Source organism: Clarias gariepinus, chromosome 10 (assembly GCF_024256425.1).
Source record: "Clarias gariepinus isolate MV-2021 ecotype Netherlands chromosome 10, CGAR_prim_01v2, whole genome shotgun sequence".
Classification (NCBI taxonomy): Eukaryota; Metazoa; Chordata; class Actinopteri; order Siluriformes; family Clariidae; genus Clarias; species Clarias gariepinus.
Genome location: NC_071109.1, coordinates 17,997,705 through 18,021,031, shown reverse-complemented (window position 1 = coordinate 18,021,031; position 23,327 = coordinate 17,997,705). Strand labels below are relative to the sequence as shown.

At 37.7% G+C, this 23,327-nt stretch overlaps 2 protein-coding genes across 5 annotated transcripts; one reads left to right on the top strand and one right to left on the bottom strand.

Moving 5' to 3' along the window:
• Window positions 1-4,225: 4,225 nt before the first annotated feature.
• tmem255a (transmembrane protein 255A) lies at window positions 4,226-16,776 on the top strand. 3 transcript variants are annotated; one of them, XM_053506200.1, is made up of 10 exons: window positions 4,226-4,473; window positions 5,301-5,443; window positions 5,847-5,909; window positions 7,131-7,220; window positions 7,346-7,411; window positions 8,257-8,345; window positions 8,517-8,588; window positions 9,045-9,207; window positions 12,927-13,067; window positions 15,257-16,776. In XM_053506200.1, the coding sequence occupies exons 1-10, from the start codon at window positions 4,419-4,421 to the stop codon at window positions 15,398-15,400; spliced, it is 1,026 nt and encodes a 341-aa protein (XP_053362175.1). In that variant the 5' UTR covers window positions 4,226-4,418; the 3' UTR covers window positions 15,401-16,776. The 3 variants fall into 3 exon arrangements, with proteins under 3 accessions (XP_053362175.1, XP_053362176.1, XP_053362177.1); XM_053506201.1 differs by lacking the exon at window positions 8,517-8,588; XM_053506202.1 differs by lacking the exons at window positions 12,927-13,067; window positions 15,257-16,776 and adding an exon at window positions 10,461-10,693.
• Window positions 16,777-16,859: 83 nt separating this feature from the next.
• On the bottom strand, window positions 16,860-21,963 carry zbtb33 (zinc finger and BTB domain containing 33). 2 transcript variants are annotated; one of them, XM_053506199.1, is made up of 2 exons: window positions 21,829-21,963; window positions 16,860-20,214 (listed from the first exon to the last, which is right to left on the bottom strand). In XM_053506199.1, exon 2 carries the CDS (start codon window positions 20,210-20,212, stop codon window positions 18,290-18,292), a length of 1,923 nt encoding a protein of 640 aa, XP_053362174.1. In that variant the 5' UTR covers window positions 20,213-20,214; window positions 21,829-21,963; the 3' UTR covers window positions 16,860-18,289. The 2 variants fall into 2 exon arrangements, with proteins under 2 accessions (XP_053362174.1, XP_053362173.1); XM_053506198.1 differs by lacking the exon at window positions 21,829-21,963 and adding an exon at window positions 20,966-21,102.
• Between the last annotated feature and the right edge of the window lie 1,364 nt (window positions 21,964-23,327).

Below are 23,327 nucleotides of genomic sequence, written 5' to 3'. Positions count from 1 at the left end.
ACACACAGGCCCGGCACACACAAACCTCCAGGGTCTTCTCATCATTGACTTAGAAAAGTTGTGGCCCCTGTTGATTATAATAAATTGCTCTACTTGTCAGCGGTTTAAATATTTGTATCCCAGTCACGTCGTTCTCAGTTAGCTTGTGTGAACCCGCTGTTTTTTTTGTTTTTTTTTTACATGAATGGAAATGTCGTCATGGAAAATTCGTTCTTCTTTTCTCCCTCCGCGTTTTTATTTATGAAGAGCACGTAGGATCGTGCACACACAGAACTTTGACAAAATGAGGAATGGACTCAATGCATATACTGGAGGCAAATTAGAACTTAATAAAGTTATAAATTAGTCTGTAGAGCAAAGCATTGCATTAATGCAGGGTAGACTGCTAGCTGGTCAAGGTAGTCTCATTAGCCTTCTTGTGTCCTGGTAATAAATGACTTATAGACATCTCTAAAATGTTTTCAAATAGAGCAGAGATGTGGGTTTGGGGTGTGAGCACAGTGTTCATTTTCCTACTGTGCATCCCTCCTAAAGACAACACGTGTATAATTTCAGAGTGGTTTATAATCGCATCCACAGTTCAGGTTGTAGACCTGCAGTTACACATGGGCGAGAACAAGTTTCCAGTTGGCCACACTGTGGCGCTCCTGAATAATGTGCACAAAATTTCCAATTTTGAGGTTTCAGTTGAAATTGCTAAATAACTGCATGCAAAGAAATTAAGACACGTACGGTCTGATAACAAAACATTATTAATTTGTCTATGTACATTCTCCATGCCATCACCAGCCTATATTTAAAAATCAGTGTATAATAAATATCAGGTTGTCTAACCTATACTTTGCACTGATTTTTGGTCAGGCTCGCATTGTAATCATACATTAATACATGTGCATTGTTGCAGCAATGTGAGTGGGGGAAAACAAGCTGGCTAAGCGAACACTTTGTTACTGGATAGATTTGGAATTATTCCAAGCCATATGAAAGTAACTTTCCCAGTAAGCAGATAGTTGGACCGATGCCATAGAAGACCATTTTGGACTTAAATAATTATTGATGAATAATGTTCTACAACATATACTGTATGTACAACAACAACAACAACAACAACAACTACTACTACTACTACTAATAATAATAATGTACAAATAGTTTTTATAGAAATTATTGTATTCAATATCCATTTGATTTTAATTCAATACTCAAACTTGTATTCAATGAAAATAAAATAATAAATAAAAGATAAATTTTAAGAATAAATAGGGAAGAAATTGAACAAATGTAATACTTTAATAATGTGCATACTAATTGAATATTATTGTCTATATCACTTTATCCTGTATACAGGCTTGTGGGCCTGGAGCCTATCCCAGGAGGTGCAATACTCCCTGGATGGGGTATCAACCCATTGCTGTACTAATGGAATAGCTGGATTTAGTTTTCATAAAATAAATGCATGCTTAGGGGTAGAATTTTTTTTTCATTTCAAATTAATCAAAAATTAAACATAACTCTGTTTTACTTCAAGAGTTAATTTGTGACATTTTTTTGTCTTTTTAATGTGCTTTAGACCATCAGAGGAAGGGTGGGTACAGAGTCAATTAATGATATAACAATGATTGTACAAATCCATATGCATATTATGGCAAGAAACAGAAAAAAGAAAGTACTATCTTAAGAAATAAAAGTAAGTCAATCTAAAAACTCTCAAGAACTTTGCATGCATCCCCAAGTGCAGTCGCCAAAACCATCAAAAGTCAGAATAAAACGTGCTCTCATGAGGACCGTCCAAAGAAAGGAAGATCAAGAGCTCTGCTGCAAAGAATTATTTTATTTTTTAGAATAATTAACATCAAAATCTTTCAGTTTACAGCACTTCTGATTATTGCTTGGGCCAAAAAAAACTAATGGGCCAAATAAGGAATGGAAAATAGATCAGTGGAAAACCATCCTTTGGTCTGATAAGTCCAGATTTTTAGTTTTAGCTGCCATGTCTTTGTGACATAAATAAAAAATGAACAGATGGTCCATGAATGTATGATTCCCACTGTGACGCATGGAGAAGTATGTATGATGGTGTGGGGATGCTTTGCTAGTGACATTGTTAGTGATTTAGTAAAAAATGAGAGCACAGTTAACCATCATATTTACCACAGCATTTTGCAGTGGCGCGACCTCCCGCCTATTAAGTGGCATCATAATTTGTTTTCCAACAGGAAAATGACCCCAAACACACTTTTAGTTTATGTAAGAGCTTTCCCAAGAATGAGAGGGCTTGAGTGCTGCATCCGATGGCGTGGCCTCCACCCTAATCCCATCTAAATCCAAATGCGATGGTTTAGAGTGAGTTAGACATAAGAGTAGAATATTCAACACCTCTGACAACTCCATTAAGATGATCAGTAATCCATTCCAAGTGATTACCTTATGAAGCTACAGTAAGTGAAAGAATACCAAGAGTGTGCAAAGCTGAAAATCAAAGCAAAAGGTGGCTATTAAAAAAAAAAAAAAAAAAAATTATATATATATATATATATATATATATATATATATATATATATATATATATATATATATATATATACCTAAAGGATTATTAGGAACACCATACTAATATGATGTTTGACCCTCTTTCGCCTTCAGAACTGCCTTAATTCTACGTGGCATTGATTCAGGTGCTGAAAGCATTCTTTAGAAATGTTGGCCCATATTGATAGGATAGCATCTTGCAGTTGATGGAGATTTGTGGGATGCACATCCAGGGCACGAAGCTTCCATTCCACTACATCCCAAAGATGCTCTATTGGGTGTCCACAGTCTGGTGACTGTGGGGGCCATTTTAGTACAGTGAACTCATTGAAATGATTCGAGCTTTGTGACATGGTGCATTATCCTGCTGGAAGTAGCCATCAGAGGATGGGTACATGGTGGTCATAAAGGGATGGTCAGAAACAATGCTCAGGTAGCCCGTGGCATTTAAACAATGCCCAATTGGCACTAAGGGGCCTAAACTGTGACAAGAAAACATCCCCCACACCATTACACCACCACCAGCCTGCACAGTGGTAACAAGGCATGATGGATCCATGTTCTCATTCTGTTTACGCTAAATTCTGACCAGGCAACATTTTTCTAGTCTTCAACTGTCCAATTTTGGTGAGCTCGTGCAAATTGTAGGAATTGTTTCCGATTTGTAGTGGAGATGAGTGATACCCGGTGGGGTCTTTTGCTGTTGTAGCCCATCCGCCTCAAGGTTGTGCGTGTTGTGGCTTCACAATTGCTTTGCTGCATACCTCAGTTGTAACGAGTGGTTATTTCAGTCAAAGTTGTTCTTCTATCAGCTTGAATCAGTCGTCCCATTCTCCCCTGACCTCTAGCATTAACAAGGCATTTCCACCCATAGGACTGCTGCATACTGGATGTTTTTCCCTTTTCATACCATTCTTTGTAAACCCTAGAAATGGTTGTGCGTGAAAATCCCAGTAACTGAGCAGATTGTGAAATACTCAGACCGGCCCGTCTGGCACCAACAACCATGCCACGCTCAAAATTGCTTAAATCACCTTTCTTTCCCATTCTGATATTCAGAGTTCAGGAGATTGTCTTGACCACACTCCTAAATGCATTGAAGCAACTGCCATGTGATTGGTTGATTACATAATTGCATTAATGAGAAATTGAACATAATAATCCTTTAGGTGAGTGTATATATATATATATATATATATATATATATATAAAGAAAAAACGTTGAATACGAATATTTGTCCAAACCTTTGGCTGGTATATGGTATAGATAGTGCATTTGGGCTTATGAGAAATATTTAATTATTTAATTATTTATTAATTATCATGTAATCCTTAAAGCAAACGTAAAAAAATGTAAATATTTTTCAGCTGTGTCACCATCCATCAATATGTTGCGGGATTTTTTTTTTTATAATTACAGAATATAATTTATTATTCTCAGTATAAAAAAATCACTCGGATGACTCAAATCTCCCCGGTACAAAACTTGCCAATTAGGCAACGATTTGGACTTCAGTTCCTCTCAGCGTCGTTTAAAATCTTTAAGTGAAACCAGCCACTTTTCTGTGGGAAAATAATTCTCTACCCATATGGATCGGTCGTGATATTTCTGTCGGAGAAAACCTCGCGCGTGTGGAGGGCGCACACAGCGCATGCGCAGAGGCTGCGTTTTTGGATCAAAACACGAGGACGGCAGTGAGTGAGGACGGCTGAGCTCCACGGGCTGCTGTAATGTGACAGCTCAGGCGTCGCGCTTGCTGTCAGAGAATGCCGCGGCAAGCGAAGGCTTCCCATTCGTTACGTTCGAGCGAAAAAACAACTGTCTCACTAAGGGGTTTCATTCTTAATATTGAAACATAACTGCAGTTCATGCTAAAGATCCTCCAAAAATGCCAGCGGGAGTGAATGCGCAAGCTGCTGGGATCCCCATGTCCGATGCTATGGGTACGTGCAAGGTCAATGCCGTTCAGCTGTACGGCTTGGCTTTTGTGCGAATATAACGTTATTTTTCGTTTCTTTTGGTCGAAGAAATGTTCTTTACACCTTTAACGTGTATGAATTAATATCAGTGTTACCGATGACCTCGCTTGTAAATCGTACACTCTTTGGTTTAAGGTACAGGAATAATATTTTCCCATGGATCTTTATAATTTACCTTAGAGGCCTTACAGTAACGGGGGATAAGGAAAAATATATTATACTGTCTTCTAGTGCTCTTTTTTGTGCATGATGTGGAAATTCTAACCTTGTACAGTAGGTGTGGCAGTGGATGTTAATGGTCGCCAAATTGCTGACAAATGAAATCCTTTTTTGTCTCTGTGCGTTTCAACTCTACACTTCACATTTACAACAGCTTAATCAGAAAAGAGAAGAGTCAAGGTGTTGAATACATTGAGCTCTAGATTAGCAAGTCTGAGGTCAGTAACCTGGAAGATCATGCTTAAAGCCCCGGATGCTTTGTTTACATTTTTCTAATCTTGTAAACAATAAAATAAAAAGTCATAATTCATTATGTCATTTATAATTGATAAGCATGCAAACAAAATGGCTTCCAAGATCAATATGGCTTTTAGTTATCAGCATGGTGGATTACAATACTGGCATTTAAGACAATGAAACAGCACTGAAGCATTTTACAGATGTCTATAAATGATCGCATTGAGTTCAGTTCCAGACTCTTAAAAAACCCTATCTGATAAAGTTTATCCAGCATGTACCCTCAGATACGCTGTCATATTTTCATGCCATTGACCTACTTATTATCTTTATAGGCTCTTTCAAGAGGAGGAAGAGAAAGTCCATCACCATGACAGCAATGTTGTTTGTAGTGTCTATACTTATTCTAGTCTTTGGTTTGGCTGCCACCACAAGGACACAGAACATCACAGTCGGAGGCTACTATCCTGGAGTCATTGTATGTAGTCATGCTTCTATGTATTTAACGTTGTAATTATCATTTTAACATGAATAATACCTAACATTTTTGTAATTGTTTTAGGAAGAATAGCCTTAAATATTCTGTTGTGCATATCTTAGAAAGGAAAGCCATTAAAATAAACTGACTATGCACATTTGGTGAGGTGAAATAACTACATTCATTTTCTTTAAGTACAGATCAGTATGTAATGAGATACTTAAGCATTTAATAGTTATCACTGGAATGTAAAGGCACTTCAAAAATTCCAAAAAGCTGAAAAGACAACAAAGTGGAAAAAAGCGAATAGACATTGTGTGAGATATGAATGAGTAAGGTTACATAAAGCTAATAACATCTCAAGTGATAAAACCAGTAACAGCATCTATCCTGTTATTTTTAGCTTGGTTTCGGCTCCTTTCTCGGAATCATTGGCGCTCATTTAATAGAGAATAAGAGGCAAATGGTAAGATATTTTCCATTACATTCTTTCTTTATATGAATTCTTCTGTTTGTTTTTTTTTTTAATTTGCAGCATAAAAATTATATTGCATAGTGATAATGACACAGCATTACTCCTTCATGGGGTAAAGAAACATAATGAAGAGTTTTTTTTAATGATGTGCTTGTGTTTTTATTTGTGCTGTTATAACAGAGGACCCTTTAGTTCAACAGTTTGAACATTACAAATATGTTCCAGGGACTCTGGTAAGATGCACCCATAAATAGCTCTGTGTAAGAGGAGCAGGATGGGAGTTCAGGCAGGAATGTATGGGGAAAACTGCACAGCAGAAGAAATAGGAAATCATGCACTGTCAGGCAAAAGTAGTAAATCGGCATGACACGACATACGGACATAGCTGCATAAATAGAATTGTTTGTGAGAACCTACTAATAGTATCCCTATTAGTAGGTTCTCACAAACAATTCTATTTATGCAGCTATAAAGCAGTTAAAGTCAAGAGTGCTTTCCAATGCAATGTTTACACCTCCACGGAGCTGCCAGTTGTAGAATGTGGTATGTCAGTGGAAGTGTTCTGGTCCCTCCCATCCAGCAGTGCTGTGTGAACTGCAGAAAGAATGGGATGACGTGAAATTGAATCCTCCATTTCTGTTTCTGAGGAGGGAGATGAGAGCTCATTCAAGGGAAGCTGGGCACAGAGCCAACTAGGGGCACTAGAGAAGGGAACGAATTTACACTCATCATATCTTCTACAATGGTCCTTACACGTAATGACCGATAGCCCAAGGTAGAAGATACAACAAGTAATACCAATTAAGCCTTATTAGTTATATTAAAATATACAGAAGCCAGTATAATTATTACTCCTTTGTAACAGAAACCATAGTTTGATGTAACCGGGATCATCAATGTTGACTTACACTATGATTTTGCAATGTAACAACACTGAAATGCATCAAAGGTGGATATTTGGGTAGATTGATCATAAAAATGAGTGCCATAAGAGTGCTACAGTATAAGACTTGAGTGCCAGAAGTTGGGCCCCTCAGCACTGCGGCTTCATGATAGCAATGACTACTAGTGTGGAAGTCATAGGTCATTGCAGTCAGTTATTACTCAGCAGTGTTGGCTTGAATGAAAGCATGGATATATGGATGGATGGATGGTAAGAGTAAATGGTAAGACTGTCCACAGATACACAGTAAGTTCCTGTTTGTGTTGCAGCTGGTAGCTTCCATCGTCTTCATCAGCTTTGGTGTGGTGGCTTCGTTCTGTTGTGCTATAGTAGATGGCATTTTTGCTGCAAGACACATAGTGAGTTCTTATATTTCTGATATTCTTAAACTGAAAAGAAAAACCTTTTGGGCTGTGTAGTACATTATTATGTTTCCTTTTTTTTTTTAAGTGTACAGTTGTCTCACAGTACTGTTGTCTCACAGGACCTCCGACCTGTTTATGCTGGTCGATGTGAATACTACTCCAGTGTGACAGCCTTTGATTTGGATGTAAGTTCATTCTTTATCTTATAACGAACAAGAAAGTCCCGATACTGATACCAGTATGGGGTATTGGTCTGATACTGTGGCCATCTACTTCATTCATACTTTTTCTAGACTGCTTATCCTGTACAGGTTCAAGGAAGGCTTGGCGCCTAATCCAATATGCATGCCTGCATTAATTTAAACTGCTATCATGCCACTCGTGATAAAATCAGTGCTGCCAAGCCTGTCATTTTCCTAAAAATTTACCCTTGCCTTCAAAAGTTTGCTGTTACTTCAATAGCAATAACATGATGCTGTTTTCGAGCGGTTGCTGAAGGACCCTAAAGAGCTCACAAATAGAAAGAAGAGAATAGAATGCATTTCTTGTTCATTATAATTTTCAAATACGTCAAAATATATGGCTTTTCCATTTAGCTTGATTGTTTAATTTCCATTAAGCTTAGTTATTTTCTTTTTTTCTTACAAACTAAACATGATTAAACAGATTAAGTGTGTGAAAAAGCACATCAGAAGGATTTGCTACCATAACATGTGGTTTCAGGGTTCACACACTTATAAAGCAGGTATATTTATGATATGCTTCGGTTGTGGGGCATTCTAAAACATTCTGTTTCCATTGTGCTCGGGACAGCGCCAGTTACTGGTATTGGTACTTAGTATTGGCATGAATTTAAATGGAAGTGCTTGTACTCGTACTCTGTCTGAAAATAAGTGGTATTAATAACTAATAACCCTAATAAATTTTTAGGGCATAATATCCTAAGTAATTGCATGCACGTGTAGTTCTTACTGCTTGCATTTAGATACAGATGCAACATTCGCATTTTCAAATTTCTTTTTCCTTTTAGGTTCACTGCCAAACAGCCTCACGTGTGTCATGTAACCTGCGTGTGAAAAGTAAGACATGCTACTGCTGTGACCTCTACAACTGTGGAAAGTATGTACAAGACCCTTGCACTCTCAACGTATCCCCTTCCCTTAAGGCAGCTTTTAAGACACCTATCTTTCATTTTGATTATGTTACATTTTCTATTTGATTTCACAAAGCGTGCTTTATTTTGCCTCAAGCTCTGTTGGAAAAGACCGCCTGTGTTTATTTATGTTTCAGAGAACATCCTCTTTTGGGACTTCAGAGTAAAGATGTTTTGAAAAAAATTAGGAAATCGTCCATGGTTTGGAAGTAGGTTGTTTTTTTTTTTAGCCCCTTCGACAACATTGACAAGCCGTGATTTGTTGTGGTTGAAGTGATCAGTGTGGCTGTGTAGGGGTTGCATCATTGGAAATATATAGGAACACTGAAATGAGCTATCTTCAACTCCACAATCAGTTGCACCGTATTTTAATGAAAGTGTGACACATCTGTGGTCTTAATAAAATCTTAAACAGATACTAGGCCAAATTTGGGGGTTGAATAGATGATGATGATGATGATGATTATTATTATTATTATTATTATTATTATTATTTATGTGATGCTCTTCTTAAGAGTGATGTGCACTGGCAGATTTTCTATTTGGTTGTCCTTCTTGCATGAGGGTCTTTTTTTCTGTTGCTATATATCATGAATCTTGTTGATACAAACTCATTTCATGAATCTTTTTGGTAAAAATGCTCTACTCTTCACTTCTCTGAATAGCCATGTCGACCCCAGAGGAGGCTACCATGAGTACACTGAAGTACAGAGTTGCCAAGACGTTGTGTACCTTTACCACCTGTTGTGGACTGCGACCATTCTGAACATCATTGCCATCTTCCTGGGCATCATCACAGCAGCAGTGCTTGGAACCTTCAAGGACATGGTAGAATTTGAATGTTGTTATAACTATCAATTTTCATTATGCTTTAAATGTGTGTCCTTGTGAAGGGGTCCACACACAGGGGTCAAAAACCATGAATAATTAATTCATGCATTCATTCCTCTTCATTAACTGCTGTGTCCTGGTCAGGGTTGTGATGGATGCTGGGCAAAGAACAGTTGTTATTTAGTTTGATCTAAAAATGTATAAAAACACATTTTAATTGAGGAGAGGAAAAATACTTTGGAAAGTGTTCTGACCCCTTCCTTCTTTTTAAGCATTTTATTGTATTAAGGATGCTCAAAATTTGTTAAATATTAACCTTGGCTGTTTGCCTAAGCGGAATAATCCATAACAATGGAGTGAAATGTCGGTTTGTTTAAAATTCATAAAAAGCTAAATCTAAAATTGGATAAGTATACAGACCGTTTACTAAAGGCACGCCAAACTGACCCTTAGATAAAAAAAGTCACCACCTGGATTTAACAAATAAAATAGTAAAGAGCCTTGCATTGAATAATTCCTGCAGTGGAAGTTAGAACGTTTCTTATGTTATTAGCGTTATTAGTGAGGCTAAGCAGGGATAAAAATGATTTTAATTTGCTAGGAAAAAGTCATGTGATATATTGAGCCCAGTTTTACCCTGTTCCGGAGTGATTGGTGCATCAAGGTAAGAAGAAAAGCAGATGCCCCCCTTATGTCTAATGTCTACCATACAAGCCTGTTTTATGATGTCAGGTCGTTACTGTTGGTCAAGTTTAGGTTCAGTAATGTTATGTGCCCAAAAAATTAGGTCAGCCAGGTTTTTCCATCAATGGATTTTTTTCAATTCCCTAATGGCATTAGCATATTCCAAGATGACAATGCCAGGATTCATTGGGCTCAGATTGTGAGAAGATATTATTTTCACACATAGATTGGCCACCAGACCATTGATCATCTTTGCAATGTGCAGGAGTTGAAATAAATGTTGTGACATTGCATAACCTTATCAAAACGATAAGCCACAACTGTAGTCAACGCAAAAGATGGTCCAATGGAAATATTGGAGTGTGTGACTTTTTTTTGGCTGTGCAGTGTATTTCTAGGATTTATAAGAAGTAATATAGCTCTGAGAAATTCAGTTAGTTTCAACTTTGATTTCAAATTTAACTTTGACTTACTGACATGATTTAGAAAGGTACACATGTGTATGTGGTTCTCTGGTTCATGCTGCTTGTCTCTTCAAATATAAGTATGAATACATCCAAATACAGATATCCTTGAAGCAAATCTGCTCAGCAGTGTCCCTGCAGCACCATAGTGACCTGAAGCACACAGTCAAAACAATGCTGGACTGGCCTCAGGACAAGTCTCCTTGAGTGGCCCAGCCAAAGCCCAGACTCAAACCTCATAGAACATCTGAGCAAAGATCTGAAGATGCCAGTTCACAGATGCCCCCTTCCATCTGTTGGATCTTTAGATGATGTTGTATAAAGAATGCAAGAAGCTTCCCAAATCCAGGTGTGCAAAGATTGCAATTGCTGTTAAACTTGCTTCTACAAAGCCTTGGCCTGAATACTTTGCAGATACAAAGATAAATTAGGGATTTTAATTTTTTTTATATTTCATTGTTTGTTTGTTAATTTATTGCAAAGTTGTTTATAGTATGCCATCATGGTTTAGTGTGTAGGAACCAGTGTTTGTTTGCGTCTACTGTGTATATAGCTGGATGGAAAGGAGACCTTGTTAGATAGTTTGACTGTTCGGGTTTGGGGCTTGCTTTATTTTTTCCACTAGTGTATTTCAAGTTTCCATTACTCAGTGATTAAAATGAAATTAAACATTTTTCAGTATTTCAGGCTTTTGCCTGTTTCTGTCCTCTCAACTCCAAAACACAGTGTGTACACTTATCAGCCAGAGTAGTAAAAACCCAAAAGTCCAATACTGCTAGGACAAATTAAGATCTAGAGAATTAAGAGGCTGAATCAACACCCTTGAGTCAACAAACTTTGCCTACTAAGCCCTATACACGGCAGACTGTGATGCACTGGGTGTTCTGATACCTTCCTATTATAGCCAGCAGTAAATCTGTGCTACATTGGTTTTTCTGTGGGTTCAGATGTGATGGGCTAGCCTTTGCTCTCTACAGGCATAAATGTGCCTTATGTGATCATGATCATGTCACCTGTTTACTGATATATAATTGATAATCAACAATATTCCCCTGGTGGTGGTGTTAGTATTGTGGCTGATCAATGGTTAGTAAATTAGAAAAAGTAGATTCAGTTGAATAATTTATCTAATTAACTGGGAACATATAATTCATTATTCCTTGAATCTGTAGCACAATAAGGAGTGTAAAAAGTGGAGGAGTCTGAAGACTTTTCAAACTGATTTTGCATAAATACACTTTTGTGTAGACAAAGGTTGTGTACACTTGACATAACACATAACATATTTTCTTTTAAACAACTGATGACAGAATTGCTTACTTTTTGTCATTCCAAAAACCTCCCAAAAAATTTTATTGGAAGTCTTTTGAATAGATTTTGAAATGTGGGGATTGTCCATTTAGCCACCAGAACATTAGTGTTATTCGGGAACTTATGCTAGGACAGAGTGCCTAATAGACAGTCAGCATTCTAGTTCATCCCAAAGGTATTCAGTGGGCATGAGTTTGACAGGCGTGAGTTTTGAGGTCTTCCACTACAACCTTGGTAAACCATATCAATATGAATGCCTTGCTGTGTGCACTGGAGCATGCTCATGTAGATCTAGAAAAATTGAAATACTACAGCATGCAAAGATATCCTGTTAAATTGTTTTCCTTTAACATTGTGTCAACAATTAAGGAAAGGCAAATAACATTTGCCCATTTGTCCATGCAGGTGTAAAGTATGAAAAATGAAGTGGACAGTGAGTTAGCATCCATAATGTATGAGCTGTGACTTTCTTTAATTGATGTGAAAAACCTTGCTGGTGTGTGATACGTGGATCACTGTTTATTGTGATAGATATTCTGTAGAAGTATTATAAAGCCTGATGTCATCTGGCAAAAATGTCTCCCCAACCATGCCTGGAACACATTTGTTTAATGAGCATGTGGCTAATGGTGTTTCTGGGTATTGCGTCACTGATGATAATGACAGACTCATTTCAGATGTTGTACAATTAGACTGTTTTTACTGTCTTTGTTGGGTCAAGGAATCAGCTCATTAAAAGGATTTCCCAGAAGACAGCATAGAAATGGACACTGGCTGTAAACTGATACAATAAACTGATAATATAACCCAAGTAGCCTGTTGTTCCCAAGGAAAGACCTGATAAAGGAAAAACAGTGTCATTGTTTCAGTCCATTGCAGTCATTTTTACTTTTTTATAGTATACTTTCTATACAGTACAGTGTTCCTTGCAGACATTTAGATTTGTGCGTTTTATTTTTGGTAAAAATATTGTTAACTATGTTTATTTTATGACTTCTGCATTATTGTGTCAGTACAAAAAACTTTTTCCCACGAAAGATGAAATGTTACTTAAAGAATGTTTGTATGTCAGTAAAGAAAGCAATATATTATGTACCAGACTACTTATCACACAAAATACATAATGGGGCTGCTGAGTTTTGCATACACTAAAACAGAGTCAGAGAAGAATTGTAGTAGATTCTTCCAGATACTGATTAAAACTTCTTATACAAATTTCCTGCACAAATTGTACCTAACATATATGTGTGTTTATAGATGCCAACTACTGCCCCTGATACATGTGAACCAGATTCTTTGACCACCCCAGCAGCCCCCGAGACTCGTGCCCCAACCACCCCCAACTCCTTCTACAATACTGCCCCCTGCCTGCCACCTTATACTGCCTACGACCTCCAGGTAACCAGCTTTTCCTTTGCACCATTTGAAGGTTGCCGCAATGTTGAGCAAGTTTGCTTAGAAGAAGTACTTACAGTAGCCTACAAACAACTACTATCTGCCATCTAGTGGCTGGCTGAAGTTTTAATCCTGACTATTCCTGTGTTAGTGACAAGCCAAGCTTACCTTTTAATGTCATTTATTTTCAGAAATGGTGCCCTTGTCAATATTGTGGTTAAAATTGATATCTTCAATAATCAAATAGGCCTGGTTAAAGAGAATTTACATTTTTGGACATGACATTTAAGACCTGCAACATGCACCTGAAGCTGTTTTGTTGTAACTGTTCCAACAGACCCTCAAAAGACTATGCTATTCAGTTTTTGTTTAAGGTAGCTGATTGTACTGATATTATACCTGTAAATCCAAGGTAAATAAAAAAATTTTACAAATTAAGGCAGATAACACTAGCCAGTTTGCGTAACATTTTTTTTTACATTAGCGTACACTTAATGTAGCTTGGCAAGGTTACTCCTTTAAAAAAAAACCTTCATTGACAGAACGACCAGGGCATAAAAGAGTGTACTTTTTCACTCATATGGTAGCTTCCTGAAGGTGTCAAGCTCATGTGTTTTTTTTTCCTCAAAAATATAATGTTTTATGGTTAACTGCTATTTATCAGTATATTTTTAGTTGGTGGATTACATTTTATTTAAAATTACCTATAATTACGGTACTGTACTTTGATTATCATGTCAACCACTATCAGCCAGTTTTCTCATTTGGGTTTGAAAGTAAAGGAAAGGTAGCCAAAAAAAAAAAAAGAAAAGAAAATTGGTCAGTTCCAGTTCACATATCTAATACGTCAATTTGCAAAGTTCTGGGGAACAAAACAAAACAAAACTGGTGTATTAAGAGCTAGTTTATGTCTGTTCATTATACACAGTAAAATATTTCATGCCTTTTTTAATTACAGCTAATATCTCATGAAAATAAAAAATCCAGTGTCTCAAATTATTTGAATATTTTTCTAAAATCAAATAAAAATGATTTACAGAAATTCAGAAGAATATGTTAATTTATGAATTAAATACTTGTTTGGGGCTCCTTTAGCATGAATTACTGCATCAATGCAGTATGGCATGGAGGCGAGCATCCTGTGATACTGCAGAGGCGCTATTGAAGACTAGGTTGCTTTGATAGCAGCCTTCAGCTAATTTGTATTGTTGAGTCAGGTGTTTCTCATCTGTGTTGACTTGGACTTGATAACACCGGTTTCATCAATACCACCAGATGACATAGCTCCCCAAATCACAGATTGCGGGAACTTCATGCTGGACTTCAAGCCACTTGGATTCTGTGCCTCACCACTCCTCCTCCAGTCTCTGGGATCTTGATTTCCAAATAAATTGCAAAATTTACTTTCATCTAGAAAGAGGACTTTGGACCACTGAGTAATGGTCCAGTTCTTTTTCTCCTTAGCCTAGGTAAGATGCTTCTGAAATTGTGTCTGGTTCAGGAGTGGCTTGATACTAGGAATGCAACAGCTGTAGCCCACCCATATTCTGAAGATGCCTGTGCATGGTGGCTCTTGATGAACTGACTTCAACCTGACTCCGCTACTTGTGAAGCTCTCCCAAGTTTTTGAATTGGTTTTGCTTGACATTCTTCTTAAGACTGCAGTCATCCCTGTTGCTTGTTGTCATTTACATTTACATTTAGGCATTTGGCAGACGCTCTTATCCAGAGCGACTTACATTTTTATTATCTCATTACACATCTGAGCAGTTGAGGGTTAAGGGCCTTGCTCAAGGGCCCAACAGTGGCAACTTGGTGGTTGTGGGGTTTGAACCTGGGATCTTCCGAACCGTAGTCCAATGGCTTAGCCACTGAGCTGCCCCTGTCAAACGCCACCCTGATAAGTACCATTCTTTTACTTTGGTTATTAAACTGTTGTGGAAACTTCTTGAATGTCTGGATGTGGTGCAGTCCTGATATATTGTTTTACCAGTGAAAATATTACTTCAAGTTAGTTTTATTCTGGTGCCATCCGTATTTATGTACACAGCGGATAAAAATATTGTACTTAAAGGCCGGTAAGGCACTATTTTAGTTCTGTAGACTCGTATTTAGATGTTTAAAATTTAGATTCTATACTGAAACATTGCATACCAACAAATAAAGTATATTAATAATCTTTGTTATTTCAGGTCACCAACATGTTCCCTGACTCTTCTGGCCTATCTGATGACTCGCAGTCTGGAGCTAGTCACATGTGGCCCACGATGATCCCACCACGCTATTCTCCTCCTTATTACCCACCTGATGATAAACCCCCACCATACAGTCCATAAGGGACACTGCAGAGAATCATGGTACCACTGACATTATGCCATAGGTGTTAATGGGTGAAGTGTATACATACTTTGAAAAAACAGTTTCTGCTGCTGTGGGAGTCACTGCACAGGTTGTCCTGCCATGATGTGACAGTTGCTGAATGGAAGCAGGTCACAACTGCAGTAAAAATCCAGGATGTCCATCTCTACAGAGCAGTTCTACAGTTCTACATAGTGAGATCTCTGCAGTTGTCTAGTTTAGGTAACCTAGGCAGCCTCACCTCATGCTATAACTACCATCAAGACTGTTCACAGATATGCCTTAAAAGTGTAATTATGCTCCTGTCATGAGTCTTGTCTGTGAGCTGATGGGACACAGTGACTGACAACCAATGCGTCTCCCTCACTGTATTAAGTGAACGTTTCCAAAGTGGAACAGTGTGTGCTGTTCAGTTTTGTGTCACCTCAGCCAAAGAGGAACAAGGAGTCTTGTGTGTATTTGTCTTGTTCATTTGCACTTTATTGTACCTGAATATAACTAAAAGGTCAAGCTACTTAATCTTTCCGTGTCAATTTGGGCAGCTAGTAATAAGCTTGTGGAGCCCTAAGCATACTTCAAATATTCTGTCAAAGCAGGATGCAACACATAAAACATGGTCAATTTATTTACCGCCTCACAAAGCTACAGATAACATTAATTTTAAATTGATTTGATGATATACAGTTATCAAATCATATATTATGTTCAATTACCTGTAGTGTAAATATCTTTTACCTGCTTTGTGAATAATCCTAATACAGTGACAACACAGAGGGTAAAAAAATGTAACTAGAACATGCAGATAGATCCTGATGTCTCAGGTTTGTAAATATGATTTTTCATTACTCGTAGAAAGGAGATGACACCAAATATTTCATAATGTTATGTAGGAACATGAGATACACTTTCCATGGGAAAACCAACTAGTTAAAAAAAGTTGTTACTGCAGTAAGAAAATATAAACACCAAATAATCTGTATACTTAAGCTGTTTATGTATGACCTAGAATTACATGTTTGAGGTACAGGAACAGATCATACTGCCTATTCTTAGTATACATTTACTCATATCTTAAAAGGTTTCTATTCACTGTGGTTAGTGATGAGTCTGTAGCTTTATATGTACTTTTTATTTATTTTTTTATTTTAAGCAAATGTACAAATCTGTAAATGGCAGAAAAAAATGAACAGGAATCACATGCAGTTCACATACAGTTCTGTGTCTGTTTAAAATATATTTTGTGTGTGTAAATCCTATGGTTGTACTGCAGACTTGGATTTGGTGGTTTAAAACAAAAACAGAGAATGTGGACCACGACCTTCTGTATACTCAGTCATCAGATTAGCTATATTAGTAAACCTAGTAGCTCAGCTAGACGCCACCATGAAGAAAAGAATGCTGTAGAATAATGTTCATGTAATTGACAACCAAGAAAAATAAGTACTCAAGTTTTATTTTACGTTGTACAGTACTAAGACCTAATAAATACGGTTAAAAATAGAAACAGTTAAATGGTCTTTAGTAGTACAAATATTTGTTAACACGCAAGCTTAACAAATGTTAAGCGCACTCACTTTCTGACTGCAGCAATATTGAGTCATATGATCATCCTAACCTTCCAAACCATTACCTACTATCTAGAGTACAGCGGAATACATACATGTACAGTATATGTAAGAAGGGAATACAGAAAAAAACATGAGGAAAAAAACAGCAGAAAGTTATTCATTACTCCTCCAGTTACACTTTAGATAATGGGCTGCTAAATAGAGGCTCACCAATTTTACTTCATTAATTCACAATAATTCATGTTTACACTCTTGGTAGGAATGACCACAATAAGCCTTATATGGCCAGCATATAAATATAAATGTACAATTATACAAGTGCAATCTGCTAAATAATGGACACATTACTAACATTCACAAATGTCTTCCAACCTCCTCTGCACTCAAATCATAAATACAAAAGTGGCTGCTTTATGCTAGACAAGAAAACCTAGAGAATAATACAAAATAAAATGGTCTCCACAATGGAACAAATGTATTATTGTTTTATAATCCGTTTAGACGATTATCATGAAAGTCCTGAAACATTACAACAATTTCATTCACAGAATGCTTAAATATCCCTAGTACTGAAGTGTAACAATGAACATTTTGCCCATTTGTCCATGTTTTCTGTGGTGGCTTTGTATTACATGGTCATTTTTAGTCTTTGTATAAATGGTGTTCTCTCAGACTCATCAAGTTACTCAATCTAAACCAAAGTTCCTCGAAGCTAGCAATACTGCAAAACTGTTGAACATGTTTAATGTGTAAATGAAACTTACAATGCTAACTATGCCATCATACAAATTGGAACTAAAGTGAACATCTGTATTCCTTTCTCTTTTCATTACCATACTATATATCATCTTTTTCCAGCAATTCGGCACTTTCACAAATTAAAGATACAATATGAAGTGCTTTGATTGTTTCCTTGACATCATTTAGTTCTGACATACTACAGAAAACATGGCTGATTCACATGGTTTGGAATAAAGTAATCCACAATCTCAGGAAAAACAGCATCCCTCACTTACCACTGTCTTGAAACTACCGTTTTCGTTTATGCTTTCATCAAGTGTACCTTTATAAGGCAAAAGTTTAAAGAAATTAGTTGTATGAGAAACACTGCCAAGATTTAGACAAGCATCAGACAAAAGTAATTAAGAGCTACTAAAAAATTTCAAGCACATTTGACAAAACATATTTAAGGTTTTCAGTTAACTTAACTTTTCCAGTTGACTGAAATTAAGAACATATTTCTTTGAAACCTGTAACATTAAAAGGCACCATAGCATTCAGAATTGTGAACATGTCCGCTCAGTATGTTTCTGGTATAACAAATTCAAACTCTGTTGTGTTCTCTACATTCATTTGGTTTGTGGGTTGAGGAGGGGGTTCTGGTTGTGCATGAGCCTCTGGTCGATTGTGCGAATCGGGCTCGATGAAGATATCATCCCAGTTCAACATTTTGCTCTGGCTGGATGGAAGTTCCTGGTTTGGAAAGTGTGGCCTGGCAGAATCTACATTCTGCACAATCCCGTTTTCGTTAATAATTGGAATCCCACCGGACTCACCTGAGACAAAAGAGTACGGCTTGAACTGCAGTGTTTTGCATGGAAGTAAGCGGTACAGGTTATTGTCCGTGTCGTCTTTCTCCTTCCTGCCTGAAGGGTCTTGGTTGTGCATTTGCTTGCAGTGTGATGACAACAATTGGTAGTTAAGGAACATTTCGTTACACATTAAACACTGATATCTTCTTTCACCAGTGTGAGTGATTTCATGTTTGGTTCTGTATTCAGCCAGGGCAAATACCTTGTCACAGTAACGACATGGGTACTTTCTCTCCCATGAGTGCGTGTTAAAGTGTCGCCTTAGGCTTGTCAGGCACACATAGGGACGCTTGCACACAACACACACAAAAAATGTCTTCCCATCCATAATAAGTTCATAATGATCCTCCTGCTCTGATTTACCTTTTTTCTTACCTCGTGATGAGCCAGCAGTCGGATTGCTTGCACCATGCACAGGGGACTGCAATTTTCGTCCAGGGGCTGTTCGAGATTCTCCTTCACCTGAGTACTCTTTGACTGGAACAATATCATAGGTGTTCTCCCCTATGTTGGCATAAACCTTGCATCCTGATGACAGCGAATCAATTTCTGAAGCTTTGTCTAAGGTAATAGTCTTCTTAGTCAAAGCAGCATCTAGCCCAGTTCCATTATTAGGACTAAAGGCTGACCTCACATCTGACAGTCTGATTTTGCCTGGTTGATCTGGTGACTGCTCCAATAAAATCTTCTTCTTCTGAACTCCAAGCACTTCACTGGGTTCCAGGGGTTGAGTGGTGTTTAGAGAGTCAGGGGTTAGGCTGTTTACATGAACAGGGGTAGAGGGTGCAGTCTGTGTGGAGGATCTTTCATCAGAGACCATACCAGCATCACTGGTGTTTGGGGACATGGGGACAGCTGGAGGGACGGTATGGGCTTGTGGATTGTCTAGGAATTTCTCTTGCACTTCACCTACTGGAGGAAATTTGTTGTCCGCAAGTTGGGTTTTTGCCTTTGCAGGATTTAGCTCTTCCTCATTTGTGCCTTTTAGTCTTTTAGACTCTGGTCCTTCGTTCACATCCAGAGCTAAAACACGAGACTGCTTCATCTTTAGAGCTTTCGGCACTTCCAACTCTGAGACAAAAAGAACATCGTCGTTGTCTGGATCATCTCTGTCAACACTGCCACTTACCATTTTGAATTCCTCAGCGGATAAAGAAAATGACTCTGTAATAATGGGCAGATAATCCTCTCCGGCTTCATTTTTCTCGTTGGTGTGAACGTTACCGGTTTCTCCATCTTTTGACAAACCAGGCAGCCCCTTGACTTGTGAAAGAGGGGTCGCAAGATTGGCAATAAACTTGACTCCCAGGATCTGGCCTGCGCTGATAAGATCTTCAAGCTTGTCGGAGCGAATCCGGTGGATTTTTGAGGTGTATATATAATTCAGGATTTCTTCAAATATGTCTGCCTTGATAAAATTCAGCTCGATTACTTGTCCCGCGACTGAAAAAAGCTGCCGAAAGTAAGTGCTAGATGCAGACAGCATCGTCTTGTGTGCCCTGAACTTGCGGTCTTGTACGATTATGGTCACGTCGCAGAATAATCCGTTGTTTCGCTGCTCACTGATGGCCTCCAGCAGTGATACGGGGAACTGGGTGTCAGTCACAGATATCAGCTTTAACTTCGACATCCCTGTGGGAAGAGTGGTGGGAGCTTGGTGAGCATGGACAAACTTCCACAAACAGATGTTTTATTACAGACAATATATTAATATGTTTAGAATATAATGATTAGACATAACGTTTGCTTATGCCACATGCTTAAATGAGAGTTTTCAGCAGTCAGATTAAACATTGTATTCATGCAAAGCCACAGACAATGTTATTGTTTGACAATAAAACGTGTACAAATGTAAGTATATTCTTGTGTAAACTCTGAAATACATCTTTATTACTGTACTTGAGTTAACGGAACCCCTCAGGGTCTGATCTCCGTTTGTGCAGACCTTTTGCTGACAAGCTAACCCAATTAGAAAGCAACAACAAAAAAAAGAGAGAGACAGAAGTAATGCATAACGTGCAAGTCGTGCAGTTACAAGTCGGCTCGCTAATCATTCAGGAAGTGCTGCATTAATAAGCGAACATTTTCAATGCGTTGTACAAATTCTTACACGAAAGCGTAAAAATTACAGTATAATACTGAATGAAGCAACAACAACAAAAAAACCCTGAATTAGCTAGGTATCACTGAACGCTCAATTCCCCTCCATTAGCTCGGCGCCAGGTTGCGGCCTACAGACGCTAGCACAGCTAACCAACCTAGCTAGCAGGGTGTGAAATGCCAAGCTAGCTAGGTTGACTTAGCTGTCACGTTAATTTATAACGAAAAAAAGCATGAAATCTCTATAAAATATTAATCTTTACACTTTTCGTTTATTAGGTACCTGCAGTGCGAAGCGTTTGTATCCAGGCTTCTGTTTTTGAAGTAATATTTTTGAACAAAACAATGCCGGTTTCTGGCAGCAGACAACAAAAAGTCTGTTGTTAGAGATGAAGGAAGGCTGCGACTCTCCGTATAACCAACAGGAGTCGCAAAAACAGCGGGTACGTGAGTGCTAAACTCATCCTGCAGGCAGTGAATAATGATGAGCAGTAATCATGTACAGCATCACTCCCGTGCGGGTCATAGTCACACAAGCTTCAACGAACCAGTGCATCTAATACGTTCATACGTTGGTACGTTTAGCTGCACTGAACGTCACTATTACACCCATTACCTGGTACAGAACCAAATATTTGGCATCGGAATAGAAAACTATTGCATCAGTACGATTTACTATGAGTGTACTTCAATCTAAAACCTTTTTTTCTTAAGTCTCACAGCATGTTATGACACCCTCTTGACGCAACCACCCGCGTGCTTTTGTTTTCGATGAGGGTTGCCAGGTCTATGTGGAAAGGCAACCCAAACCATCTCCCTTACTGCACCTCCAGAATGTCTTCATACAGTATGTAAATGGTGGAAGCTTCATGCATTAACAGTTTTTTTTTTTTCATGGAGCCAGCCATAGTTCTATAATTATATACTTGTATAATTCTGTGTGTAGAGAAGTATCCAACATACTCTCTAGTATCTATACAGAGAAGTATTTTAACAGAATTATGAAAGTATATTATTATAGAACTATAGAAGGTATAAAATACCCAAACAAAAACACCCCTAAACTCTGTGGAGAGTTTTCCCAGAAGAGTCAAAGCTGTTATACCTGCAAAGGGTGGCCCAACACATGCTATATGCTACCATTACCTGCGAATGAAGTTTGTGGTCAACTCCGTGCTTTTCCTCACTCTGCTCCAATGTTTTGTCAGCTTTTAATTCTGCCTGTCGTATTCGCTGCCTACTGTTACATTTAGTGAGGAACACCTGTGACACGCTCACAAAATGACATAAATGTTGTTGATGATGCTGCCTACTGTTACATTCATTAAGAAATGTCTGTGACACACTCACGCTATGACACAAAATTTGATAATGATGCTGGCTACTTTCTGTACAGACATCGCTCGCACACCTAAACAAACCAAAAAAATTGGTTTTATTTATATATATATATATATATACAGTATACACACACACACACACACACACACACACATCCATCACTTTAAGTAATGACCTATCCAGATTCAGAGCCCAGTCCTGAGTCCAACTAACAATCTCTTTGCCAAATCAAGATCTCCAACACTGATAGATTTTTGCTTTCAAAACTAAGTGGTGTAATACAATCAAATGGCACTTAAACAAAGTATTATTTTAAGAGTCTGCACAATAATACAATTAGGTTATTGGAATTTTTTACCAATTTTTTTCCGGAGTCCTACTTTGCAATTTTGCAAACAAGATGATTGAACATAATTTATCTTAATGTTTAACAGGACATGTAGATGTTTTGTATGTACTGTATTAAAATAAGAAAAATTAGAACATTGCTAACCTGGATGCTGATGTATCCCCTTTACCTGCTCTAATACATATTACAAAAGGGTTACATTTAGGAATGACTACCAATTGAGCCAATCATTTATTTTACATAGGTCAGGGAAAACACTAAGGCCTAGGTTCAATTCCAACCCAATGCCCAAACCCCAGCCATTTGATGCAGTGCCAGTCCCAAGCCCTGATAAAATGGAAGAGTTGTGTCAGGAAGTGTAGTCAGCATAAAACCTGCTCCAAGTTGTTGTGTGGATTGGATGGTCCACTGTGGCGACCCCTCGACAGGAGCAGCTGAAAGACCACCACAATTAACCACAGGAAAAGCATTAAAGCACAATGACAGCAGGGTGCTTATAAAATACTCATTGAGCAATTTTGAAGATCTGATTGTATTGGAAAATGTAAGCATTGTGTGAAAATGAGCATAAAGAATTGTACATGTTTTATGTGCAACTGTATAGAAATCGAACTGTGTATCAATTCCGGGCTTGAAATATGTATTAAAATATGAATGCTTTTATTATGATCATTTAAATATTTAATTAAGTTGATATATATATATATATATATATATATATATATATATATATATATATATATATATATATATATATATATTTTTTTTAATGATTTAAAAATGGAAAACATTCAAATGTAAATGTAAATGACAAGTGTTAACTGCAGTAGAAAGTTGGAGAACCTGAAGTGCACACCAGTGCTGAAACAAAGCATACTCATTGTGGGAAGCTACAAAGACCACAGAGCGTCAACAATAGGGTTGCCAAATATTGTTAAAAGCAACCTTTCAATTT